This window comes from Eublepharis macularius, chromosome 5 (genome assembly GCF_028583425.1).
Source record: "Eublepharis macularius isolate TG4126 chromosome 5, MPM_Emac_v1.0, whole genome shotgun sequence".
Classification (NCBI taxonomy): domain Eukaryota; kingdom Metazoa; phylum Chordata; class Lepidosauria; order Squamata; family Eublepharidae; genus Eublepharis; species Eublepharis macularius.
In genome coordinates, this window is record NC_072794.1 from 41,175,732 (window position 1) to 41,200,750 (window position 25,019).

At 39.4% G+C, this 25,019-nt stretch overlaps 1 protein-coding gene across 1 annotated transcript; it reads right to left on the reverse strand.

Annotated features, from left to right (window-relative positions):
* Positions 1 to 54: 54 nt before the first annotated feature.
* Positions 55 to 23,626, reverse strand: ZBTB41 (zinc finger and BTB domain containing 41). Its single transcript, XM_054981593.1, has 12 exons — positions 23,547 to 23,626; positions 22,219 to 22,298; positions 20,140 to 21,333; positions 16,960 to 17,167; positions 13,542 to 13,611; positions 12,628 to 12,775; positions 11,377 to 11,506; positions 9,493 to 9,588; positions 8,884 to 8,990; positions 7,901 to 8,006; positions 6,925 to 7,013; positions 55 to 5,791 (listed from the first exon to the last, which is right to left on the reverse strand). Exons 3-12 carry the CDS (start codon positions 21,236 to 21,238, stop codon positions 5,136 to 5,138), a joined length of 2,709 nt encoding a protein of 902 aa, XP_054837568.1. The 5' UTR covers positions 21,239 to 21,333; positions 22,219 to 22,298; positions 23,547 to 23,626; the 3' UTR covers positions 55 to 5,135.
* Positions 23,627 to 25,019: the final 1,393 nt, after the last annotated feature.

Below are 25,019 nucleotides of genomic sequence, written 5' to 3' on the forward strand. Positions count from 1 at the left end.
AGGAAATACTGTACTTTTATAAGAAATACTAGATACTCAAAGAGTAGTCTCAGCATAATTTCAAAATTTAATTTACAAAATATTTAAAATATATAAGAACGAGAGTTGTACAAATGTTTCAGTCAGTTTGAAAGTCAGATATGCACACAGTTGTTATACCAATTCATTGTACAACCAAACTTGTTCAATCTCTTCTACAGCAGAAAGGATTAAGGCAAAACAACTTTACATGTTCTATGTACACACCAAAGTCACTCAGAAGAAGATTCACAAAGCGTATATTGACAGCAGGTTTACTATTCTGTACAATACCCAGTTTTAGCGTGTATGTGGGGTGGAATCAAATCTGAGACGTATTTAAAATATCAGCAAACTTCACCAAGACATCATTTACATGCCAGAGCAAAAGTTTTGAACATTCTTTATATGCAACTTTTTGTTTTTTAAAAAATTAACATTATAAAATACAAATTGAATGTTATGAAACTGTCAGTCGAATTGGAACTGTATTAACAAGGTGTAATAATATATATAAAGCATAGAGCAAGCTGAGTAATATCAGCTCCATTGCTCCTCCCTGTCTGTGTGCCCCAGAGAATTCAGAACACCGTTTGTAGACCAACATCTTCATGGGGAAAAAAATCTATGGCTGCCCATGTCAATTCCAGCATCATTTAACCTGCAAGGCTCATTTTCTCTTTGTATTCAGAGGTCCCTTGAGGAACTGATACTTGTTTTTCCAGCTAGTTGAAGCTAACCAGCCATGTAGCATAACCTGCTTGCATCAGACTCCCTTGGCACATGAATTGCTGAAGAGTGAAAGCCTTGTTGGCTCATGTCACTAAATTCTGTAAGGAAGTGTTGGAAGGGGGAGACTAAACCCCCTCCCAAATGCTGAAAGGAAAAAGGGGAAGAAATGGGGGTGCAAAGACCAACTGGGTGGGGAAAGATAAAAAGGTATGACTGATGGGGCTGCTGAGCAAGCTCAGAACAGAGTGCTACAGAGGAAAAATGGAATTTAAAGGCACCTGTGATGTATAAGGAATGCACTGAGAGGTCCACACTGAAAGAGAAAGGATAGGTCTGTGATTCGAATAGTATATCATGCTTTAAAGAGATACTACTATAAAATCAAGAGGAAAAAAAGGAGAGAATATTAACCAGAGGATTCTAAATGATTTAGAGCATAGCTACAGATAAGACAGTATGTATTATGGGACCCAAAGAAGGGGTTATAGGATGAGTTAAAAAAGAAAGATGAACGTGGTAATAAATGTGGTTTTTTGCCATTACATAAGCAATACAGCCCTCTTAAATTAGCAAAAATGTGGTAAGTGATCCTCATGAGTAACTAGTGCACGTTGTTATGACACTCAAGTTCCCTCTACCAGGAAAAACTTAACTATAAGAATGTACATTTAAATTCCAGCATGAAGACTAGGGTTTTTTGCTCCATTACTTTGTTGTTGGAAATAAAACTGGCCTTTCCCATCTGTAATCAGCACCATTCCACATTTGCAATAGAGTTACTTAACATGTCATTCTGAAGCATATTCTTTCATGGTATTTGCAAACCTTCCTCATGAAGGTAAGAGTATATCATCACACAGACCAGTCTGTTTCCATTGTTTGCTTTGCTCTGGGATTTTGGGGAAACAAGGATGTGGAGCAGCCTCCAATGTGTTTGCATTTCACATACCTAGCACATCACTGCATGTGCGAATTAAGACTTGGCAATTAAGACTTGGCAATTGCTTTATCTTCAGAATTTTGTTCTCCTTTACTGACAAACACGTCACTGACAGCCAGTGTGGTGTAGTGATTTAAGTGCTGGTCTAGGATCTGGATGTTCGAATCCCCATTCTGCCATGGAAGCTTGCTAGATGACCTTGGGCCAGTCATACACTCTCATCAGCCTAAACTCAGGTTGTGGTGAGGATAACATTCAAAAGGAAAAGGATGTAAGCTGCTTTGTGTCCCCGCTGGAGAGAAAGGCAGAGTATAAATGAAGTAAATAAATCAATAAATCTACAAGCAGCACAAACTAATGGGATTTAGATAATGATATCAGACTAGGAGAAGGATGAGTGACACAGCCCTTGGGCACATTAGAAAGATTTTTATAACACTCCTAACCCCAACTAATGCAATATATGTAATAAAAATGGTAAAGGAGCAGCAACATTACAATTATTTTAATGTCATGATGTCTATTTATTTTAAGAGGCTAACACATTTTCTGATCTGAAACCTTTTCTGAATAAATATATTGCAGAGTTAAGTGCAACAGTTGGCTATTGTTTAGCATCAAATGTGTCATTAAAAATTACACACAAATTGTTAATTACAAGCAATAAAAATAAGCCGCTTCCAGCTCATGTGCCCCTTTTCTACTGAACACCTTTACTTAGAAAGAGGGAACAGCATCAGTCAGATAAGGTTGTAAATCACTAACGAGAAATTTTTCTAAGGGATAGGAAGTGTTATATTGGCCCATAATACATCTTCCAGTCTATCATGCATGCAGGTCAGCAGTGCCATTCTCAGAGCATCTGTTCTAATATTCCTTTCACAAATAACAGACATAAGCTTCTCATTCTGGCAAGATCTGAAGTTGCCATAAATTACTTGTTTGTGCTTTTATAATCCTTTCAAATAAATTCCATGAACACACATAGCTGCCTCATACTGAATCAGACTACTGGCCCCTCAAGGTCAGTATTGTCTACTCAAACTGGCAGCAGCTCTCCAGGATTTCCAGTAGAGGTCTTACACATTACCTACCTACCTGATCCTTTTAACTGGACATGCCAGGGACTGACATTTCAAACAGACACTCTGTCACTGAGCCATGGCCTCTCCCCATGTTCTCACAGTTTAACAGGTAACAGGCATCTTTGGTATATTTAGAGACAGCTAAGATGAAATATCTTTTAAGCCACAGGGACCCAATTCTTTCCCTAACTTGTAGCAACCATTAAGTATCCATCAAAACTTAAAACAGCATCAGAAAGACTGTCCAATATTTATCTTCCAGTTCAACAATAAATAATTAAAACCTAAACATATGAACTATAAAAAACGATGTAATGAAGAGCTTCCACTTGAATCCTCCTTCTGAACAATGCACCATCAAATAACACGAAGTATCAGAATGTAGAATGCAGAGTACATCCAGAAAGTCAAACCAGTTCTTTAAAAGAGAACAATTTCCCTAAGACATCTGGAAAATCAATGTCATACTGTAAGTGAAAAAGATACTTGGCATGAAGCAAGCAGGTATTTATGAGGAACTGCTTAGAAAGTGTGGCTACTTGAGTTGGGATTTTCCAAACAATATGGATGGGGAGGGGAGGGGAGTGATTGCTACTATTTTTGAATTCATTACATTTTTTTTCTTTAGATACCTCTGTGAAAACTGAGTTTGAAACTCCTGCTCGGTCCACACAAGGTTGGAAACTGAAGGCAACTTGAGGTTCCAATTACAGAACAATTTCTCAGGAGAACGGTTTTGTAAGGCTGCAGTCAAAAGCCACACTTCAAGCTGTTGCATCCCATATGCTTCAAAGAGTCTGAGAAGTTGTACACAAGCTACTTCCCTCTTCGCTGCCCCATCCCCTATGCCAAGAACTAGAACATCAGGCTTACATCCTTCTCTTTTGTTTCTCACACTAGCAATTGTTCAAAATGAGGTATCTGATATTCAAGCATAGGATTACTGGACTTGGAATTCACACCTCCAAATACTACAGAGGGAGGAGGAAGTGCTCCCAATCACATTGTGGGGAATAGTATTGCCAGAGCAGCCTTTAAAGAGTGTTTCAATCTATCAAGAATCAATTAATACTATTGGAAAGGAGCATGTATCATCAAGCTAAACCTTCTGCTAAAGACAAAATCCTATCTAAAGTTGTCTATGTGAAAGGACTATGTACCCGTCTCCAATGATGGACATCCATAGATTTATGGCTAGAAGCAAGCAAGTTGGTGAATGAGTCTAGCCTCTTGCCTCAGAACTTTAATTCACATACTCTTAATTCACCAATTTTTGCCATTTCTATCTGTAATTTTAATCTAATTTTGTATGGAGTTTCTGTATTTAAAATTTTATATTTTATATATGCCAATAAAGGCTTGCTTGCTTGGTAAAAAAATTCACCAATTTGTTCTTTAACACAGTCAGGCTTGGAGTGTTCACAGATCAGTCTCCCAGATTTTCTTACGATCTAGATGGAGGGTTGGATCCAAAGTAGCCCTTGGGTGAAGTAGTGGGTGCTTCTGTTTGTCGAAGGAGTCCAGTTTTTCTGCAGAATTTCCCCACAGGCTGCACCACCACTGTGCATCCACCACTATTCCACAGATTTCCTAAATTCTTAGGAGCGGCTTTTCTGATGGCATCAAGGAGATGTAGAAAAGGTCTGCTCCTCAAGTGGTTCTATGCAGCTAATCCATAATAAAAGAAGCATATAAATTAATGTTTCCACTTGAGTCTGCCTTTATACAGGGTTAAACTATGACATCAGTTACTACCTTGAGGACAGGATTCTCCACATTGTTCAAGGTCCTCTAAAACAAGCAAGGAAGTAAACGATGATTACATTAGTTATTGATTTTAAATGCAATCCTGTTCCCGCTGATGTCAACAGTAGTGTTCCTTTTGAAAACAGAACAAGATAGTAAGTAGGCTGTGTCTACTTTTTCAGGTTCTGACACCAAGATACAAATAATTCCATAAATTAAACACAGTATTTGTTTGGGCTAAAGATACACTCCAATGTAAAGATCAGCATGAATGGCTTCTTATATTTACTATAAGAAAAGTGAATGAGAAACATTAAATGCTCAGAGGGAAGAGTTAGTATTAATAATGAACAGAAAATTCAGATTTCCCCAAACCAGTACCTTTTGAAAGAGATTTGAAGTCTTTAAAATATCTCTATATTTTTTAAAAGAAACATGATCGACATACTCTGAGTATGTATTAAAATGCTGAACACTCCACCATTGCATAAAAAGCTTGCTTTCCTTTATGCTGAGTGCTCTCAGAAACCTGAAGAGGCTAAGGAAAATACTAACAGAGATGTTAGCCCACAGCTAAATGTTACTAAGACTAGGGGAATGCAATAGTCCCATTATCATGAATGGTCATTACTTGAAATACTCTGCACTGCTGGGGCTGCATCCAAACCCAGTAGTGTCCCAAGGTACGATGGCTCTCTGGGATCCAACATTTGCTCAGGTCTGACTGGATGAACTATGTTTGCTGGCTGTGGGGTGAGTGTATATTTTTCTAGAAAAGCCAGATCTGTTGTTCGCTGATAATCACTTGGAGGGGCCTGTGGAGGAAGAATATTGGGAGGTGGGGGTGTGAGTGAGGCAGCATGCTGTACAAGATCAGTTTGTGCATCCTGGAGCTGAACTGGTACCAGTGTCACTGGTATACATACATCCGAGGGTACATTCTGTACCATGCTTTTGGTTTCGGCTTGATAAACCTTGGTCTGTTCCATGAATGGTTTAGCCTCACTTTGGAAGGTCTTGTCATCAGGTGTGTACTGTGCTGGTACAGAGACTGTTTTTTCTTCTGGTAAAGGGCTCGGTGATTCTTCTGTGGATTTTCCTCCATGCACATGATCAGTATGATATTTCAACTTGTCCTTACGTTTAAATGTTGCATTGCAATATTGACAATTGAAAGGGCGAGCGTCTGAGTGAATAACCATGTGTTTAGTTAATGTCTTCTTAATCCTGAAGGACTGGTTGCAGATTTGACATTTATATGGTTTCTCACCTATGGTGAAAAATCAGCATTAACATAGCAAATCATTTGTTATACAGATATGTACTTGGTGTGTTTGTTACATGCATAAATATTGTGGTACGTAATTCTACACAATATCTAGCATACATGTATGAAAAGAAAAGCAGCCACCATTTAAAAGGTGTCATTCTCTTGTAGAACAAGAGTTACTTTATCAATTCTATCAAGTGATTATTAGAGAAACTGCTTTGTAAAGCTTGACAAAGAATAATTGCAAGCTTTGCTACTGAGAAAGCAAAAAGGTGGAATATAGATGGAGTAACCAGTGTTACCCGCCCTGACCTGGAAGCTAAGCACAGTCAGACTTGGTCAGTATTTGAGAGACTGCTAAGAAAGACCAGGGTTGCTACACAGAGGCAGGCAATGGCAAACCATGTCTGAACAACTCTTGTCTTGAAAACCCTACTGGGTTGACATAAGGCAGCTGCAACTTGATAGTGTGTGTGAATGCATACACACACACTAACCCAAACTGCCACAAACTGATACTGATACTGAGAGGTCTATTTTACAATAACCTATTTCCTGGGTAACAGCAGAATTTGAGTTCAGGGACACTTTAGAGACTAACAAGATTTTCAAGCTATACGTTTTTAAAAGTCAAAGCCTCCATCTTCAGATGTGGGTCTCTAAGGTGCCACTGGACTCAAATCCTATTGTTCTTCTGCAGACCAATGTCTATCTACCTGAAATGATTTCCTATATCATATCACTATAGTTTACAGGTGGAAGGATGCTCATGAAGAACTCCCTGCAAATAGAAATGTGTTCATGAGGAAGGATAGTTCAGTGCAATTGCTTTCTATAAGCAGATTTTTGATATGGGGAAAGTAACAAATATACCCTTCCCAGCTGTTTAAACATTGGAATAGCCACATCCCCAAACATGCTATGAGCCAAAGTGTGATGCTGCACAGACCTTGCAACAGCAGTGCATTAGATCAGATACGGTGTTGGTGGTAAGAAAGGAAATAAATCTAAATAATCACTGAAATGGCTACATACAGATGAAATGCTTGGTGTTCTATTCTAAATAAATGAGATGAAATACTAAGGTTATCCTTCTGAACAGGCAAAGCTTGGTAGTTTTCAGATGCTTTTACCTGAATGTGTCCTAAAATGCATGTCCAAGCTTGATTTCCCCTTAAAGACTTTCTTGCAGACTTCACACTGATGAAATGTTGCTTTGTATCTGCAAAAGAAAAAAATAACAAGGGCATCAAAAAAACGAACTGCCAGCCTAACCCCTCTGAATATGGGAATATTTCCAATGCTTACATGAAATAGATCACTATTATACACCTAAACTTTCCATTTTCCTAGATGTTAAATTACTGTCTATTGGTCTTACGCCATTCTTAACAATTCTAACATCTTCAAGAAGAACAGAAATCTAGACAGATTGGCTCCAATACAAAAATAAAAATCATTTGCAAATAGCAATATATTTTTAGGTCTTTGAGATATTCAGCTAATCACAATGTCTTAGTAATCATCAAAAAGCTACAAAAAGAAAAACATTATCTTGTTATAGGTATCTTATATACAAGGGAACTAAGAATCAAGGAAACAACAGCTAAGAAATTTACTTGGCCAATTTCCTTTGGTGTTAAAGAAAACTCAGTGTCTATTGGTTTTGTTCCCGTGAGTACAGATTTGTGGTTGGTACCAGGATGATCAACTTATCTACTGTAGATATTCAGAACTGCCTCATGAGCTGAAGAGATGCTGCTACTAATCTATACTTTTTCTGTATATGAAAATATAATTTAATCTACTACAGCTATGACCAAACTGCTATGAAAAGGTACATACACCTACTTCATAATACATAATATATTCTGGTAGCAAAAGTTTTTACAATGAAAAAAAAACCTTAAAAAAATCAAAACTGCCTAGAAAATCACACACACACACACACACAGTCTATTAAGTTCCATACTCTCTTAAACAATTATTTCTATGCTTTACGTTCATCCTGGAATATAGTAATCAAGAACAAATCAAAGAATTCACATTTGAACTGTATACCGCCTTTGGCCAAAATATGAATAGGTTTCAGAATTAAGCTATACTTACTTTTGCCACACCTTTTCACCTAGATGAACACTTTTATAATGAACAGAGAGGTGATCTCTTCGACCAAAACATTTCCCACATTCTTCACACTGATGTGCCTTTTCCCCTGAGAAAACCAGTAATAGAATCTGAATTACTTAAAGAAAATGTAAAGGTGCCAACAGTGAAAGTCCAAATAGCTGTCATTACACTGTATAATCAATCATCGATACTTTTACATCTCTACAGGGGAACATAAACCAAAATGTAGTCTGTACCTTTTCAAAGCAATGACCTCCAAAACAGAAGATCCCCCAAACAGAAGAGCAAATTTCTACTATAGTCTTTGTTTTTCTTGTGCAATTACTACTTGCTCTCTTGGTTAGTGCCAGTTCTCCGGGCCGGGGGTGGGGGGGCTGTAAAGCCTACTTTGAAAGGGATGAGTCTCTCTAACAGAGTTGGCAAGAGCTTAGCTCAGTTAATGAGGTCATCCACCTTTTACACATCCCATCTGTTTTTAAGTTCTCTTCCCAGACTTGAAGCTTTGTACATCAGGGAACATCTCTCCCCACATTCTCATTTACAGATTTGTTAAAATTACCACTCCGTTTCAGGCTTTTACTGTGGCTGCCCAATGTAATAGAACTGATAGGAAGGCACCTACCTTTTTGTTTCTTAGGAAGCTGTACAAAAGTAAGCTATTTATTAGTGCGCTCTGAATTGGTTAGAAGGCCGGCTCTTTGTTTTAATTGGTTACTATGAATTGTTTGAATGTGATCTAATGAGTCCTTGTTTTAACTTTTTCTTTCTAAGCTGCTTTGTGTTCTCTTCATGAGTAAGATGTTAAAGTAAGATGTTTCTTTAACTATGTTAAAGAAATTTATGCATAATAATGAGAAATTAGAATATGAGACTATGTAAAGGATGTACAACAACCTAAAAAGCACCCAAAATTATACACTCTGGGGTAATTTGAATGAGAAAACTAAAACTTCATTCCTTACCTGAGTGTATCTTCTTGTGCTTTGTCAGATGGTCATGTCGAATAAATGTCTTCCCACATTCTTCACATTCATACCTTTTGTCATCATGGTGGACTCTTAGATGAAGCCTATATCAATGAACATACAACTTTAATTCCATACACCTGTTTATTGTTGGTGTATTTGTATTGAGAACTGTAAGTAAGCAATGTTGTAAAATGCTGGGGGATAAGATTCTGTATTCTTTTCTGGCTTATACAACTCAATAGGATTGACAATGCTCCTAATGATTCTCCTAGTAGGGTTGCACCCCCCCCCCCCAAATTCGTAAATCCGGTTTTTTTGCTGAATTTGAGAAAAAAATTCAGTGTTTTAGTCCAAATTCAGAACTGAACTGCACACCTCTATGTCCTACTGTTCTTTTAACAGAATGTAAAAATTTTGATCGAGATATGAGACAAAAAAATCCCATCTAAGTTGGAGATATGGTTCCAGTTTGGTACATTCAGCAGCCCACTTTTGCTAACCTCAAAAAGTGCATACCGTAGAAAATTTTCCTAACTCCACAGCATCATTAGGTGAACAATAACAACATAAATAATAATAATAATAGAATGTATGCTAGGTTACCTGTATGAACTCCCATGACGAAAACTCTGCCCACAAATACTACACAGATGAGGCTTCTCTCCACTGTGGATTCTCAAGTGCTCTTTCAAAGTTGTTCTAGAGAGACAATGAAGTAGAAACTCTTACCAATCCTTAGCTTGTCACATAAACTAATATGCTTTCTAAACCCTTTTAAATAGTTTAAGCAGAATAAGGGTGAAGCCTGCAAATAGTTGTTTGTAGCCTTTAGGCTAGATGCAGGTAAATTATGGCCCAGGGACCACATACAGCCCACAAACGGCTGTAACTCCCATTGTAGCCCAGGGACAGGAGCCATGTGGTTGGCGCACTTCCCTGACTTCTTGGGCCATACGCTGCCTGATACTGTAGGAGAAACGCTTGTGATTTCACTCATCTCCTAGCCTTTGTTAATAAGGCTTACCACAGAGGTAACTTAGTTTTCCTGATTACCACACCTGGTACTAGGGGGGTGCTAACCTGGGCTGGCCAACTCTGGGAACTTTTGAGGGTGGGGCCAGGCATCACATGGCATTATTATGATGCTCTGCAATCTCTAAATTCTATGACTTTACTACAGAGTTTTGAAGGGGTCACCACAACACATGAAGTCACTTCCAGTTACATAGCTAGAAATAATGTCACAGTGTTGCTGCGATCTCATTTGCCTCTCACTGCTGCAATGGGCAGTGGCAGGAGACCAGAGGCAGGGGGCAAGAGGTCTCTCACTATAGTGGGAGACGTGGTCTTCTTAACTGGCACTCATTACTCCCCTCTCCATTTTGATCATGGGATTTGCAAGGAACTTAATAAAGCATGTTGTTGTAACTCTCAAAATTATGGCTGTTTCAGGTATACTTTTTCATCTGTCTCATTGCTGTAAATACATGAACATCTGAGCATGCACTATATAGCATCCTATCAAATTAAATATTTGCATAACAAAGCAACTTTTGCAAGGAGACTTATAGCATGGACAAAAAGCCCATGGTGGGAAGCATAGATGTGACGAGAAGTTTTTATACTGCAGGAACTGCTTGCATATGCAAAACATTCTTGTGCGCTCTGCAGAGACAAATACACGTACACACACACACACAGAGTACACCCCTTCCAGCACTGTGGCATCCCTGTGAGGCATAGGGCCACCCACTGTCAAGGATTTGGGAGATGGGGGATAGATTTGTATCCATTGGAACAAAGAGCCTAGAATTCAGTTCTTTACTTTTCACTATACAAATGAATGGCATGACAGTTACTGACCTATAAAATATTATTAATGAATCTCTAACATTGCACCACAGAGAAATATGTTTTGATTTTTAAAAAATGTTGTGACATGTTAAGAGATAGTTTATCTCAGAGTGCAAAAGTACTATCTATTAGCCACTTGTAAATAAAACTGATCTTTGAATTTAAAACAGTTTTTTCCCAAGAAATACTGTTAGTCAAGTCCAACAGTAATTTATATCAGAGATGCTCAAATATACCACTGAGCAGTGGCTAAACCTATTCCTTGCTCTTGGTGGTCACAGCCACTGTAAAAATGTGAAAAGCAGCATAATCTCATCCTGGTTTCTATTTCTTGGTTACATTACCAAGAGACATACCTTGGGAACTGTTGTTTTGTAGTTAGTTAATACTAAGGAAGTGTGAGGTTTGATTGTGCTATCATTTAATGTGATTAACACTACTATTTTCAAATTATTTATAGGAAATCACTAGGGAAACAGTGAACTTGTGAAGAGTACACTACCACAATACCTGACTAAAATACCATATACAATAATATTTGTTTATGGTACAAATTCCAGCAATATTGTAAAGATATACATTATTTTACAGGAATTAAAATATGAACTTGTTCAAATATATTTCACCTCTTACCTTTCTCTTACTGATTTCCCACAAATAAAACAGGTCCATTTTCTCTTTCCACCATGAGTACATTCAATATGGCGTTTTAGATTTCCAGTGTCATTAAACTGACGACCGCAAATATCACATGGAAATGGTCCTGAGAAGAGACAGGAAGACAAATTACATTTTTGCAGGTGAGGAAGTGTGTTTTGCCACAGCCAAGCACAATCCTTGGGGTGCAGCAGTACAAACCTGAAAGAGTAAACAATTGCAATAATCAAACCTTTTAAAAAATACAGAACTTGCATCTTTGCTGTGCTTTAGTAAGCATGGCCCACACTGCTCTATGAAATACTCTATCATAAAATATTGACAGTGCATAGTTACATACTTTGGAGGAGCATTTAATTTGGTACACCCACACCCACAAAATGCAAGAGAGAAGGCAACAGAGATACAACCAAGATGATGTCATGCATCTTGAACCAAGAATTTCTGGCTTCTTGTTGGAAAATCCCCATCATAGATTTGGAACGGGCCATACAGACCATCTAGTCCAACCCCCTGCCCAGTGACACATTCTTAAGACTTCGGCCTTTGTTCCACTTTCCAGAGGTTTGTGTCACAGTTTATGTACAGCCTATGGTGCAATGAGGGAGTTGGGATCCCATCATCCCTATGAGCAGACACCCCTCCCCCCATTAAGGCTGCTGCTGTTATCATTTTTACTGTTTTAATGCTGGTTTTGTTTTCATTGAGGCTTTAATAAAGCAGTATGAAATCCAGTATTTAGATATTGAATTTCACAGTTATCATTACTGCTTTATTTACTGGTTTGCTTTTATTACTATTTTGATACTATTTGCTATTTGTTCATTAATTTGTCTTGAATCTGCTTCAGGCACCTGCATCCTAAAAAGGCCAAAGTATGTACAAACCGAAGTACATAACACCACTCTAAACTGTTTTCAGCACAATTCTAAAACTGAAGATCTTCAGCTCATCTCCTCCAACTGGAATGCAAAAGACTGAGAGATTACACAACACAACTGTGGACATCCAATTTGGTCTTTGATGAAACATTAAAACAAAATACAATGTCAAGGACTGGGGAGGGGGGGGGGAGCCCAGCAGACTGTGGAATACACAGTGCTGATAGAGTAAGAACAAAAAGCAGTCAGTTTATTATTCAAAGTCCAAGTACACCAGATTCAGCATATATCCATTGAACAAAATATTTATATTGAATGGTTTCTGTCAGAGTAATATTTTTCATACCAAGATGGAACTTTTCTTGATGCTTCAGTCTAGCAAAGCGAGATTTAAAGTGCTCTTCACAATAGGTACACTTGAAAGGCTTATTCTGAGTGTGAAGAATCATGTGTTCTTTCAAATGAGGCCTTCGAGTGAACGATTTACTGCAAATCTAAAACAAATAGCCAGACATTAACTGTAAATGCCACTGGAATATGTGCTATTAAAAAGAGTTATGTGATAAACAGCTTTAGCAAGTTATGCCAATGGTTTGTCTACCAAAATATTATCTTTCTGAAATTGTTCTGTGCATGTTATAGATCAATTAGAATTCTAATTTCTGGAAGCTTTGGCAATATTTTCACATGAAAGAGAGATCACCCAGGACCTTAGTTACTACTGGTATTATTTTTAATTAATCTGATCATGTTACTGACCAGAACTGCACCACATGGCAACTTTATATAAACTTATTTTAATTTTAAATCTGTAAACTGTAATCCTGCACCTGGCTAAGGGTTATTTCAAAGGTCATGTTGCACAGTACATAACCATACCCTTTATATTTAGTATTATGATATAAAACCTTCAACACTAATGTAAACCCTGTACTAGTATTATCTTGCCCACTAATCAGGATTCCTAAGATAATTCAGCTATGCTTACAAAAATTAGTTTCAGAAGGTGCTCATATAATACTAATATAGATATTCACAAGACTGAAGAGGTGCAGCTTGAGAATGGGATAACGTTTTTGCTCTGGATTTCTCAAAGCTCCTCCCATTGCAGCTCCCCATATCCTGCTACCACCAACTCTATTCTCCAAAGCAGTTTATCAGATCCCAGCCATAGTATTTAAGGAACTAAATAACACAAACTTTTGATAGCAACAAGTAACTCCAAAGTGCCCAAAACTTTCTGGTAAAATAAAAGCTTACATCACATTTCCAGCCTTCACTCTTCTTTTTCTTGATGGAGAAAAATTCTTGTGCATTTTCAGGATGGAATCTAGAAGAAAATGCAGCAAGAAAGTAATTCTTTAGGGCATATACCATGGAAAAAAATTGCATAATTTAAGCATGACAAAAAAGAGTTGTATTACTATAAACAGTAATATTTCTCCTCTCTTTAATAAAGAAAGCACAATGTGATGTTTTATGCATAGTCACGTGTGAAATATTACAGTTTGTTAGATAAGATGATTAGTACACTAATTGAGGTTACAGGTTCAACTCTGTCTTCCTATTTTACAGTATCAACCAAGTTGTCAAGTATTATTCTCCTATGATATACTTCTTTCCATGAATGGAATCAGCTAAAAGAATAATTTTGCCCAAACATGAAGTTAATGTATCTTGCATTCAGGCTCATTATAAGTAACTAGTTTTCTAAACAAAACTGGAATTCTTCCTACCCTTCTCCTCACCAAAAGCTTATAAATGGATTTAGAAAGGATAGCACTACTGGGTATACAGTGGCACAGTCCAACGAAACTGATGAACTTTGCTTTGGGGGACATATGATAGGGATTCTTCACTCCATGTTCTCCTATTTGGACTTTCTGACGCCCTTAATTTTGGCGGTTTCAGCCTCAAGGATGTAATGATCTGATGTCAGAGTCTTTAAAAATCCCCAGGAATTTCTTTGAAGATCTGGAAACTGTTCCAGTTATTCTTGAAATCTGGGGGAAGTACCTCTGCAGATTGATTATTGCCATATTGGGATTCTACTGCATGGTCAAACAGTCCTCTTAAATTCTCTCTGAGAGAACGGAAAGTAAAAGACAATTTTATTATAAAACAAAATCTTAACAGTGCTGTATGTTACTGGCTAAAGAATGGAAGTATAACTTTCATAGGAAACCTGAAAAAAAATCTATATGGAAGATTCAGTCAAGCCTTGCACATCAAACAAATTCCATATATGAACTGCACAGCATGCATTCCATCGCATTATAATGTAGAGAAAGTTCAAGATCCTCTCAAGGCAGGAATGTTCATCAGTATCTGATAAACTTTCAGAATTCTTCAGACTATGCTAAAATGAGACAAAGTTAAATTGTAAGTATTCAGAGTCAAGTCCTATCTTCTTGCTTGAAATTTCTACTTTAACTATAGAGGAAGTCATTTAACATACAGGCCACCACTAGTTTCAATTTTACATGTACCCCAACCATTCAGCCACCCACAAGAAACTAGATGAATGTACCCACCTCTACCTCATCTACCAAGTAAGATGGCTCAAGGACACTGCATGCGGAACTATATACATGTAAGCCCAATTTGTCTTTCTTTTTATTGTGTGGGGAAAGAATTCCGCATATGTATAGTGGCTTATTTACTACCATACAGTTCCAAAGAATTAGGAGTACTTTCTTAGGAAGAGAGGGCAGCAATTTTCACTATTCTCCCCTTCCCACTGCTGACCCTCATTTGCCCTGTACACTGTTTCTAAGGATCCACTGTCCCCCAAGAATCACATTTCAAATTCAGATTCAACCAAATGCATTCAACATGGGGATACCCCTGAAGACTGTCTGACTGTACAGAAATGTACAGTCAGAATGTTAACTGGAGTCAGTCACAGGGACAATATCTCTCTAGTCTTGTTCCATCAACACTGGTTCCTAATTTGCTTCTAGGCCCAATCAAAGGTGCTGGTATTGACCTCCAAAGCCCTATAAAACCTGCTGCCACCATACCCTAAAGACAACCTACTCCCATATGAACCTACTTGACCTCTCTGGTCATCTGCAAAGGCCCTGGTTCAAAGTGCCACTACCATTTGAAGCTAGATGGGTAGCAACCAAAAAGGGGCCTTCTCACTTGTGATAAAGCAAGCAAACAACATGTCCACAAGAAACAAACTCAGTTATAAGTGTACACTCAAGAGTCATCAAAGAAGAGTCATACAGTCTCAAACTACAGTTTACTCGTAAGTTATCAAAAGTCAGTTTAAACAAATTTCTGTGTAGACAAACAACATGCTGCTTACAGAACTAGAAACTCTCTTCTTAAAGTGGTTTGTGCTAATGATTCATAATAAAATGTCATATACAAAAACAGGATTCGGTTGCTTCCTGAAACAGACTGCAAATAATCCAATCAATAAAGTGCAAGTGCTCCTATAACAGTTCACAATTAATATATGCAGTTAATAAATAATATATTGCTCTGTTCCACTTATATTGCACAAGCCCACTTTTAAGGTGCTCAATCATGCATAATAAAGAGCTTTCAAAGTCCATGCACATTACTCCTTGTTCTAGTGGTAGTTCCGTGGTGTATGAAGAAAACATTAGTTGGTCGTTTTGCTCTATATTGTAGAGGCTGTGATAATGTACTTGTTCCTACGGGTCATCTAGATCCACTTCCTCCCGTTTCAATAAAGATCTTTGTCAAAGAATCACAGTCTACATCCAAAGTTTATCATACAGATACAGGCATATTTAATTCCAAATTGGTATAGTACAGGGTGTGTTGTAAATCATCCCCATTCCTTTCTAGTAATATCTACTGCTCTCCTCACTTGTGGCACCAAAACTCTGGAACTCCATCCTCAGGGAGATTTGTTTGCCTCCCTCTGTCATTGTCTTGTGCCTACAGGTGAAGACTTTTTTTTGTTTTGTTTAGTGTTCCCTCACTAACTGTTATTAGCCAACCTCCCTGTTTGTGTGTTAGTTTTGTTTAATTATTGTAAAATTTATATATATATATATATATTTATTATATATATATATATATATATTTGTATTTTAAGGGCTGTTCTTAATGTTTAATGCCTTGGGTACCACGCACTGGGTCAAAAGGTGGCATAAAAACGTTTCAGATAAATAAAATGTCAGATGGCTCTGTGGGCTCAACTAGGAAAGTCTACCCTTACAAGGTCTACTTCATGAGTTGATCTCGTTGGATATAAACCACTATTTATATCCTCTCTTATTGCATAGGCTATATGTAATTTACAGCAAATACATCAGTATCTGTCTCTGTTCCCAAAGGATTCATAATTCAAGCACCCCTTCTGAGTGCCAGCAATAACTGCTTTCCACTCATTTACTATTACTCCCTTTCTCCCAAAACACAGCTCTCTCACTGTGTAAATTTTGTTCTAGGTCCATCCACCTCCATGCACATATGCCTGTCCTTCACCACAGCCAGGTTGAATAAAGTATTTTGAAGACAATGTAATAGTACTTCACAAAAATGTGCAAAGAGGCTCAACATTGTATGTCGTCTGCAATAAAAAAACCTCTTTCTATACATTATATATATATATAGAGAGAGAGAATGTTAATATAATGAAAAACTGAAATCATATTATACAAATAATACACCAAGTCTCATTTATACTTGCCTTTTCACATGTTTAAGCAAAGTCTTTTTGGTGGCATGCAGTTTGTTACAGTATAAACATTTGTGTTCTTTTTTATGAAATTCTATTCCATTATTGTGTTTCTTTCTGTGAACTGTTAAGTTGGATTTGGTTGAATAGCGCTGATGACAGATGTCACACTCAAAAGGCTTCTCACCGGTATGCACACGAGTATGGCTCTCATATTTCCCTACAAAATAAACCACTTGCATTAAATTATTAAATGACAAGTCAGCAAACCACACTGATAAACACACTCTGGCATTCAATCTTGCCATATATAATTTACAGTATAGAGGCCTTTTCTAGACATATCATTTTATAGCAAGTATACAAGTATAAAGTAATCACAGGAGACCCAGACATGAGGCTAGACCCTATGACTGTTCATTTGTATAGTGGATTGTCTCATATCCCTTTATAATTCCAGAAAAGTCATTGCTGAGGATATCAGAAACCCAACTGACAAAAAGCCACCAGGTCGAAGTACATACTGATAACAGAGTGGACTGGCCAAACTTACCTCCACTTTGTGCTCAAGTGTCAACAGAAGCTTGACATAGTAAGCGGTGATACTAGTGAAAAAGAAAGTTGAGGTAACATCACCACCAAAGCTCATGCTGGGTAGGTTTTGGGGATTGTCTAGGGGAGAGCCAACAATGTATTTTGTATTGGAAAGATGGGGGAAGACCTGCCACCACAAGTACGTTCCACTTACTGAACCAAAAAATCCAAAGCATTATTCCACTAGAACCTGCCCCCTGACCCCGAATTGGGAGGATCACAGTATCCCAGCTGAGAAATTATGCTTCTTTCTTTAGATAGCACGGCTAACTGACCATTGTTTGAACTATGATTAGGTATCACCACCATCCTTTCCATATGATCTCATATCAGCTCTCAGTATGTACCTAGGAGACTTACAGTGACTAACAGTTGCTTGTGCTGGCAAAGTGTGTACAAGTGCCGTGTCAATATCCCCTCTAGAAGACAATCATCAGTCTTGAAGTTGCTGTTGGACCAAATGCTGAGGTGAAAACAATAAGAAGTTTTCTACAGACTTTTTCTGGAGACAGCTTCTTTATTAGAATCCTAGATTCCTGAACCTGATTTCTTTGTCTCGTGCCAAAATATGTGTTTCCTACCTACTTAAAGAAGGCTATCCCTACAACAGCATCTGAAAGTAGTGACCTTAAAACTTTCCAGAACCAACACTCACTTTAACCTCAGCATATTACTTTTGTCTTTAATGACAGGTGCTCAAGGATTGATGGGGATGGTTGACCATCCATGGGAACATGCAGGGCTATTACTAGGTTGCAACCAGATGCACTCTGGATATGAACTTTCCTTCTCCATAGGGAAGATGGACAAATACACTCAGAATTAATGTGAGCAGCATGACATGTGACAGGCATGTAAGACGAAGCAGCCATGGGCTGGATCCAGCAGAAAATTATATTAAGTTGGTGGAGTGGATGTATGCCAAACTTTCCCGAGCAGCCTGCAATTTTCCCTAAAAATCCTCTTTGAGGATTAGGAGAGTCCTATAAACAAAATACACAGAGGTGCTGCATTAATGAGAGGGGATCAGATAAATAATCTCTTCCTCCACAGATGCAAGTCTAGTGAAAGAGAATTCTAATAGATTTTCCCTTTGGTACTGCAGCACACCATAATGTGGTACATTTTGTTTGCAAGGTACTCTTGATTCTCAGAGAACATTTTCAAGATAAACAGTTGGCCATTCTGCCAGCTCCATCCACGAGTTTTTCCAGTGGATGCAACTCCACGTAGCCATCACCTATGTAAGTGTTTCTACCTGATTTGAGAGACTGAAACTAGCTGAAGTGAGAGACAGATGTCACTATCACATGCATCCATATATGACTGTATTGGAGCCACCAAGTATCTCAGTCAGGCTTTCAAGTAGATTGTCCCTTTCCTCTTTGACCTTCTAAATGTTTTTACTTTTCTCTTCTTCCCCGCCTCTGCTCCAAATAACTGTAGCCTACTATAAATTCCTTAATCCACCAGCCAAAGACCAATGTTTATAAACTCCCACATGCTGACATAAATGTCTAAACCTCTAAAGATAACTTATATGTCTATTATCTCTGAACAACAGAAGAATATGTTTTCTTATGTTGTGTTCACATACGTTTTAAAGGCAAACATTTAAAAGTAATACATTCTGATTTAAACTATCACATACCATTGCTAGCTAAAAACCTAGAATCAGGTCTTAACAACAAACGAATTTACAAGAAACACAGCTCTGCAAGGTTCCAGCTACCTTAGTAAAACTTTTTATTCTGTACCATTATATTCGCATGTATGTACATATAGTCGCACTGCAGGCAGGTATTCTTAAAGCTTGAACCCTCATTCTAATTCCCAGCTAGGGATCAGATCCCAGCTAGGGATCAGATCTTTGTCCCTGGATGCTATTTTTGTTGAGAGAGTTGCTGGTGGAAGCCTGTAACTACATCTTGGTTTTGTTCTCTGGACGTGGAACTCTGAAGCGTTGCATGGACTTTTGTGCTCTAGCCGAAAGGTAGTATCTGGTTTAGGATTGAAAGCCTTTATTGTGATTGCTTAGTTATTTAGCTTGTTCTTACTTTTGTCTCCTGTTCTGCACACTTCTGCAATTCATATTTTCTTGCATGTCTTTTAATAAACTTTATTAATTACAGCTTTGTGGAGTTATTCAGGTTTGCAATGCTTCAATCTGAATCTAGCACCATGGCCAATTTACCGTAGCTAGCCAAGTAATTGTTTTGTAGAATTCAATCTGCAAAGTGTCCTTCCTTGCAGGGCTGACTTCTATTTTGCTTAAACCCTGCAGGACTTGGGATTTGCCTCTTGATCTCAAGTTGAGGGTTAGTCAAAGAGGCTGGTGGTGGCATTGCTAAAATAGAAGTGAGGCTTCACTTTCCAGCTTTGAGTTTTATTTATTTAAAATTTGAATTCCACCCTCCCGCAATTTTGATTTCTGACCCCCATATGAAAGCAACCCTGTGAGAAAGGGAGGTTTTCCACATGAGCAGCCATTGTGAGAGCACAAATCTCAAGGACAAGAACAAACCATCAGGCAAAGCACAGCCTTTAGTCTGCTTACCAACTGAACATCATTCTGAAGGAAAAAATATTGCCTCTTACCTGCTCGATCAAATGTTTTATCACACTTAGGACACTGCAAACATTTTTTGCTACTGTTCTGCATGATGACTGGAATATATGTTGACAGAGCACTCTTAGGAATATTTCTTGTCCTGTAATTTGGTTCTTGACTATCTTCTTCATGTTCTTTTTCACTTTGCTCTTCATCCCCAGAATCATCACCAGACGTGTCTTCTTGCCTGCCATCATCAGTATTATACTCGCTCCCGCTGTCTTCAGATTCACTGTTTTCTTTGCTAGGAACATCTCTATCAAGATTGTTATCAGACACTTCCCCACTTTCACTGTCACTCTGTTCAAACTTAGCTGGACACTTGCGATTTCGCATTGATCTTCTAGTAGAAATATCTGCCCTCTCAACCATTTTTAGGCCATCTTCTTTTTCTTGGGTAAGGGATCTGTGGGCTCTAGACAAGTGATTTTCTAAGGACTTCTTGTAACAAAAGTTTCGATTGCACAAAGCACACTGGTGATTGCTTGCAACTTTATGAGTCACTTCATTGGATGTTTCTACCTGTGATGAGCTCCCAGTTCTCTCCTCAGACTGTGAACTAGAAACATTTTCACCATTTAGCAGTTTAACCGCATCAATAATATCTAAAAACTTGGCTGCCTCTAAAACTAAGGGGATTTCCTTTTTATACACAAAAAACTCTGATGTGTACAGAAACTCAAGGAGATGGCGGAATACTGAATGAGTTACATGATCCAAGGTAATGACATCCGTCCTTGGATTTTTGCTCAAGTAAGCATGAAAATAACTACTTCCAACAGCAACAACTACTTTGTGCGCTCTGAATTCTTTTCCATCAACAATTATAAGCAGATCACAAAAAGACGGCTGCTTCTGACGATCATCATTTAAGTATTTGAGTAGATTTCTGTTATATTGTACAGAACTCAAAAGCTCTCTTTGACCTTGCGATGGAGGAAGTTCTTTGGAACATGCAAGCTCAGCAGCAGCAGCAGCATCCCCTGCAGAATCAACAACAGTTTCTTGTTCACAGGCTGCTGCAAGAATCTTATTAGGAGATTCCTTGTCATCTAGATTTGCAGTGAACTTTCTTCTTTTCTTCATTGCAGTCGTGCCACTTTAAAATCAGGAACTTCATGTGTAATCAAAATATGTTTACGTGAAAAGTTGCTTCAGTTCTTGATACTAGAAGTTATGGCCTGCATTAGAACAAATAAAATTCTGTTTGGAGCACACTGGCTTGTAATTTTTTAGTAGAATTTGAACTGCTTGTCAACATGTGCACTAAAACCCAGCACCAACTGCTGTTCCAGAGACCCAAAGTGAGTGAACTCTTGTAAACAAGTTTACATAGTCCCCACATCCAATGCTTTCTAACAAAAGCTATGATCAGTCATTCTTTTCATTGTCATGAAACATCAAAGTAACAGAAGTTTATGCACAATTATGGACTTTTTGGTCTTTCATTAAACCTGTGTACATTCCCTATGTATGTCAGGGCCTGCAGCCTTATAATCAACTAAACATGCTTAGGATCCAGTTTCAAAGCTGCACAGAGCGAGTGCGGTGTAGGGTTCACCATCAGACTACCATCAAAGTTCCAGTTTCCACTCTGCCACAAAGCTTGGTGGAATATATATAAAAATGAATCTAATAAGGTGAATTTGTGAAGACATTGTCTAAAATAGTAACATTTCTTCTAAAGCATGAGAATGTGGTTCAACTGAAACTTGGGACTAACCATGCAATAATTAACAGCATGGAGTTGCTCAAAAACAGTATCCTATTCAACCTGGGCTTCTGGCTTCTACATGAATAATGTAAGCACATTAGTGCAGCTCTTCTGAGTGTTAGGGATACTGGTGGGTCCACACTGCATACACAGGTAGAGTAATCTGGTTTAATTGTCATGCCAAGGTAAAGGTGCAAGCACCCCTGTGCAAGCACCGAGTCATTACTGACCCATGAGGGGCCGTCACATCATGATGTTTTCTTGGCAGACTTTTGTTATGGGTTGGTTTGCCATTGCCTTCCCCAGTCATCTACACTTTACCCCCAGGAAACTGGGTACGCATTTTACCGACCTCAGAAGGATAGAAGGCTGAGTCAACCTTGAGCCGGCTACCAGAACCCTCGTGGCGTCTGACCGTGTCTTCTGCACCACCTGAAAGGACATATCTTCATTTAGTCTACCATTGTGGATATTAACTTGGATACTGACCAGGGAGACTTACCAGTGGAGGTTCTCCTTTTGACTTTGAAGCACATATGATTGAATACAGAAGTGCATATCAGCGGGGAGAGAGTGCACTGCTTATACAAGAGTGATATATGGATTTTGCAGACTGGATATGACCATTCATGTGGGAATTTGTAAATTATGAAAAATGTTTTGTAACGGATTGTATGTTCTGATTATTACCCTTGTGCGGAATTTTGAGTGAGAATTGTGTATGTGAAATATTGATTACATAACTCTTTGGACAATTTGGTTAGTTTAAGTGTATATTCCCTGATTGTTTTTCACGTGTAGTAATCTACCTGGTTTACTGTGCTTGGGAGTGAAGGTGCCTCTTATATATTTTGTGGCTACCTGAACCCGGCTTCTGCCAGGATTGAACTCCGGTGGCGAGCAGAGTTTGGGCTGCAGTACTGCCGCTTACCATAAGTTATTCTTGCCTACACTGCGTCTAAAGCATGGGCTACACATACAGCAGCGACAGACGGGGCTGAAAGGTAGTGCCCAGTAGCATGGAGGACTGTACCATTTCCAACTGGAGATGAAGAAACTTTTTATGTCATTTGTTTAAAAAACTCGGTAAAAACACAAGACCAGCACAACAGCAAGTTAAAACTTTTCTCCAAGATGTGCTAATCGCACGTTTGCAAGGGTTCCCCCCCCCCTTGTGAACTAATAGGAGTGTTCCAAAGGACGCTCCATCCCGCAGCACAGAGTATAGCTTCAGCTGCAGCATTCTCACCACTTTCCCACTGCCTAAGTAGCCTCAGGCTTGAAAGTGTATTCACACTTTCATAATACGTGTCCTACCCTCCCGCTGACAGCCAAGAACGGGGAGACAGGAAGAACCGGATCCTTCGAAACAGAGGGCGGGGGGAGACGGGATGCCCGCGCATTCTTCACCCCATTCTGCCTCTTTCGCTCTCCGCACGGGCAAGCCAGGCCAGGCCCCCCCGCCCCTCGAAAACCCCCCTGAACTCTCACGGAGCGCGGAGGGGGAGGAGCCTCTTTCCTGACACCCCCCTCCTCCCCCACCGCGAGAAAGTGGCAAATAACAGTCGCCTCACCGGCGCAAGCACACGCACCCACAATTCCTTCGCCGGCGCTACGACTCGGAGCATTACCAAAAAAAAAAAATCCTGTCAATAATAACGCCTCCCCTCCCCCACACACCTCTTTTCTTTTCCGCCACCACTTCCGGGTTCCGGCGCGAGGGCCTCGACGTCAGCCTCGGAAGCGTGGGATGTTTACCGTTGGAGAGCAACGCACGTGGATGGGGAGGGGCGGGACGAAGGGAAAGAGGCTGCCAAGCGGCCGGGCGGACCGGGACACCTGGGCCGAAGAGTTGCACTTCCGGTTCCCGTTCGGACTAGTCAGAAGGGGGTGGGCGTGTTGCGCCTCTACTGTTTCGCGTCGAAGAAATGACGAGAAGAGCGCCGGACCAAAAGCGCAGCCCTTCACTCTCGGTTGTGAGGAGATTCTTTCGTATGCAGGGCAAGACCGGGGGGTAGGGGGGATTTTCCCTCTTCCTCTGTTCAGGGCGCTGCCGCCCCGAGGCTTGGGTGGCGGTGCCCCCTTCCTCCTGCTCCGTGGCTGCCTGAGACGGAGCTTGGGGGTGTCCGTGGCCGGAACGCAACATCAGCGTGCCCTTAGAGGGCGTCGGTAGCACACTGGGCGTCCCTCTCCCCCTGAACGGCAAACTACTCGCAGTTGTAACTAGCAAAGGCTTGGATCCAGATTCCTGTAAGCGCACGAAATTTTGCCTCCGAAGGATGATGTTCCTACCTCCTCCTTCCTGCAGCAGCTCCCGATGCCCCCTGATATCCTCTCCCCCAGGAACAGGACTTCAGGACAGCGGGGATCGTGGTCCAAGGATGTAAACGTTAATCTAGCTCCAACCCCTATATAAACATTTATTATACGTATCCCAAGATTTGCTACCAAAGTGGGTTACAGTAAACTGATCATAAAGACAGAATGCAGCAAGAATACCCGAGTGTTATGTGTGGTTGGTGATGGCAGGCTGGGTGCCAGCCTCTTGAGGAAAGGGGCTCCAAGTAGACTTTAAGGCCTTGGCTGACGGTATGGATGCCAACCCACAAAAGCAGCCCATCTGATTGTAGAGTCCCATGCATGTACATATGTGTTAGCAGAGAGCATATTAATATAGGGGAGTATAAAGGTGTGTAAATGCAAGCATATGTATGAGCTTCTTTGTATTCTTTCCTTGTTTTCCTCTCTAGTAGCTAATAACAAGAATCTTTAGACTTCCCCAGACTTAAAACCATCTGAAATTATTTTAAGTGCATGTGTGTGTGTTTAAATGCTTGGTGTGGTGCAGATGAAGGGTGTATGTGTGAGAAAGAGAGGGATGAGTGAGTAATATGATTGGTTGATGACTGAGAGTGTGGGCAGAGTGAACTGCTGTTTTTAGTTACTGAGTAGAGAGAAAAGATTCATTGGCTTTCTGGTTTAGACAGTTAAGCTGTATGCAGCCTGAGGGTGTCTATGTATTTCTGAGAGAAAACATTCTGTCTAAAGCAGGCAAACTGTGTGCCTGCACCAGAGAGAAAGTCTATGTACATTTGAGTGAGTGAGTGAGTGATCTATCTGAAGCAGGTGTGTGCCTGAGATGGAAAGTTTATG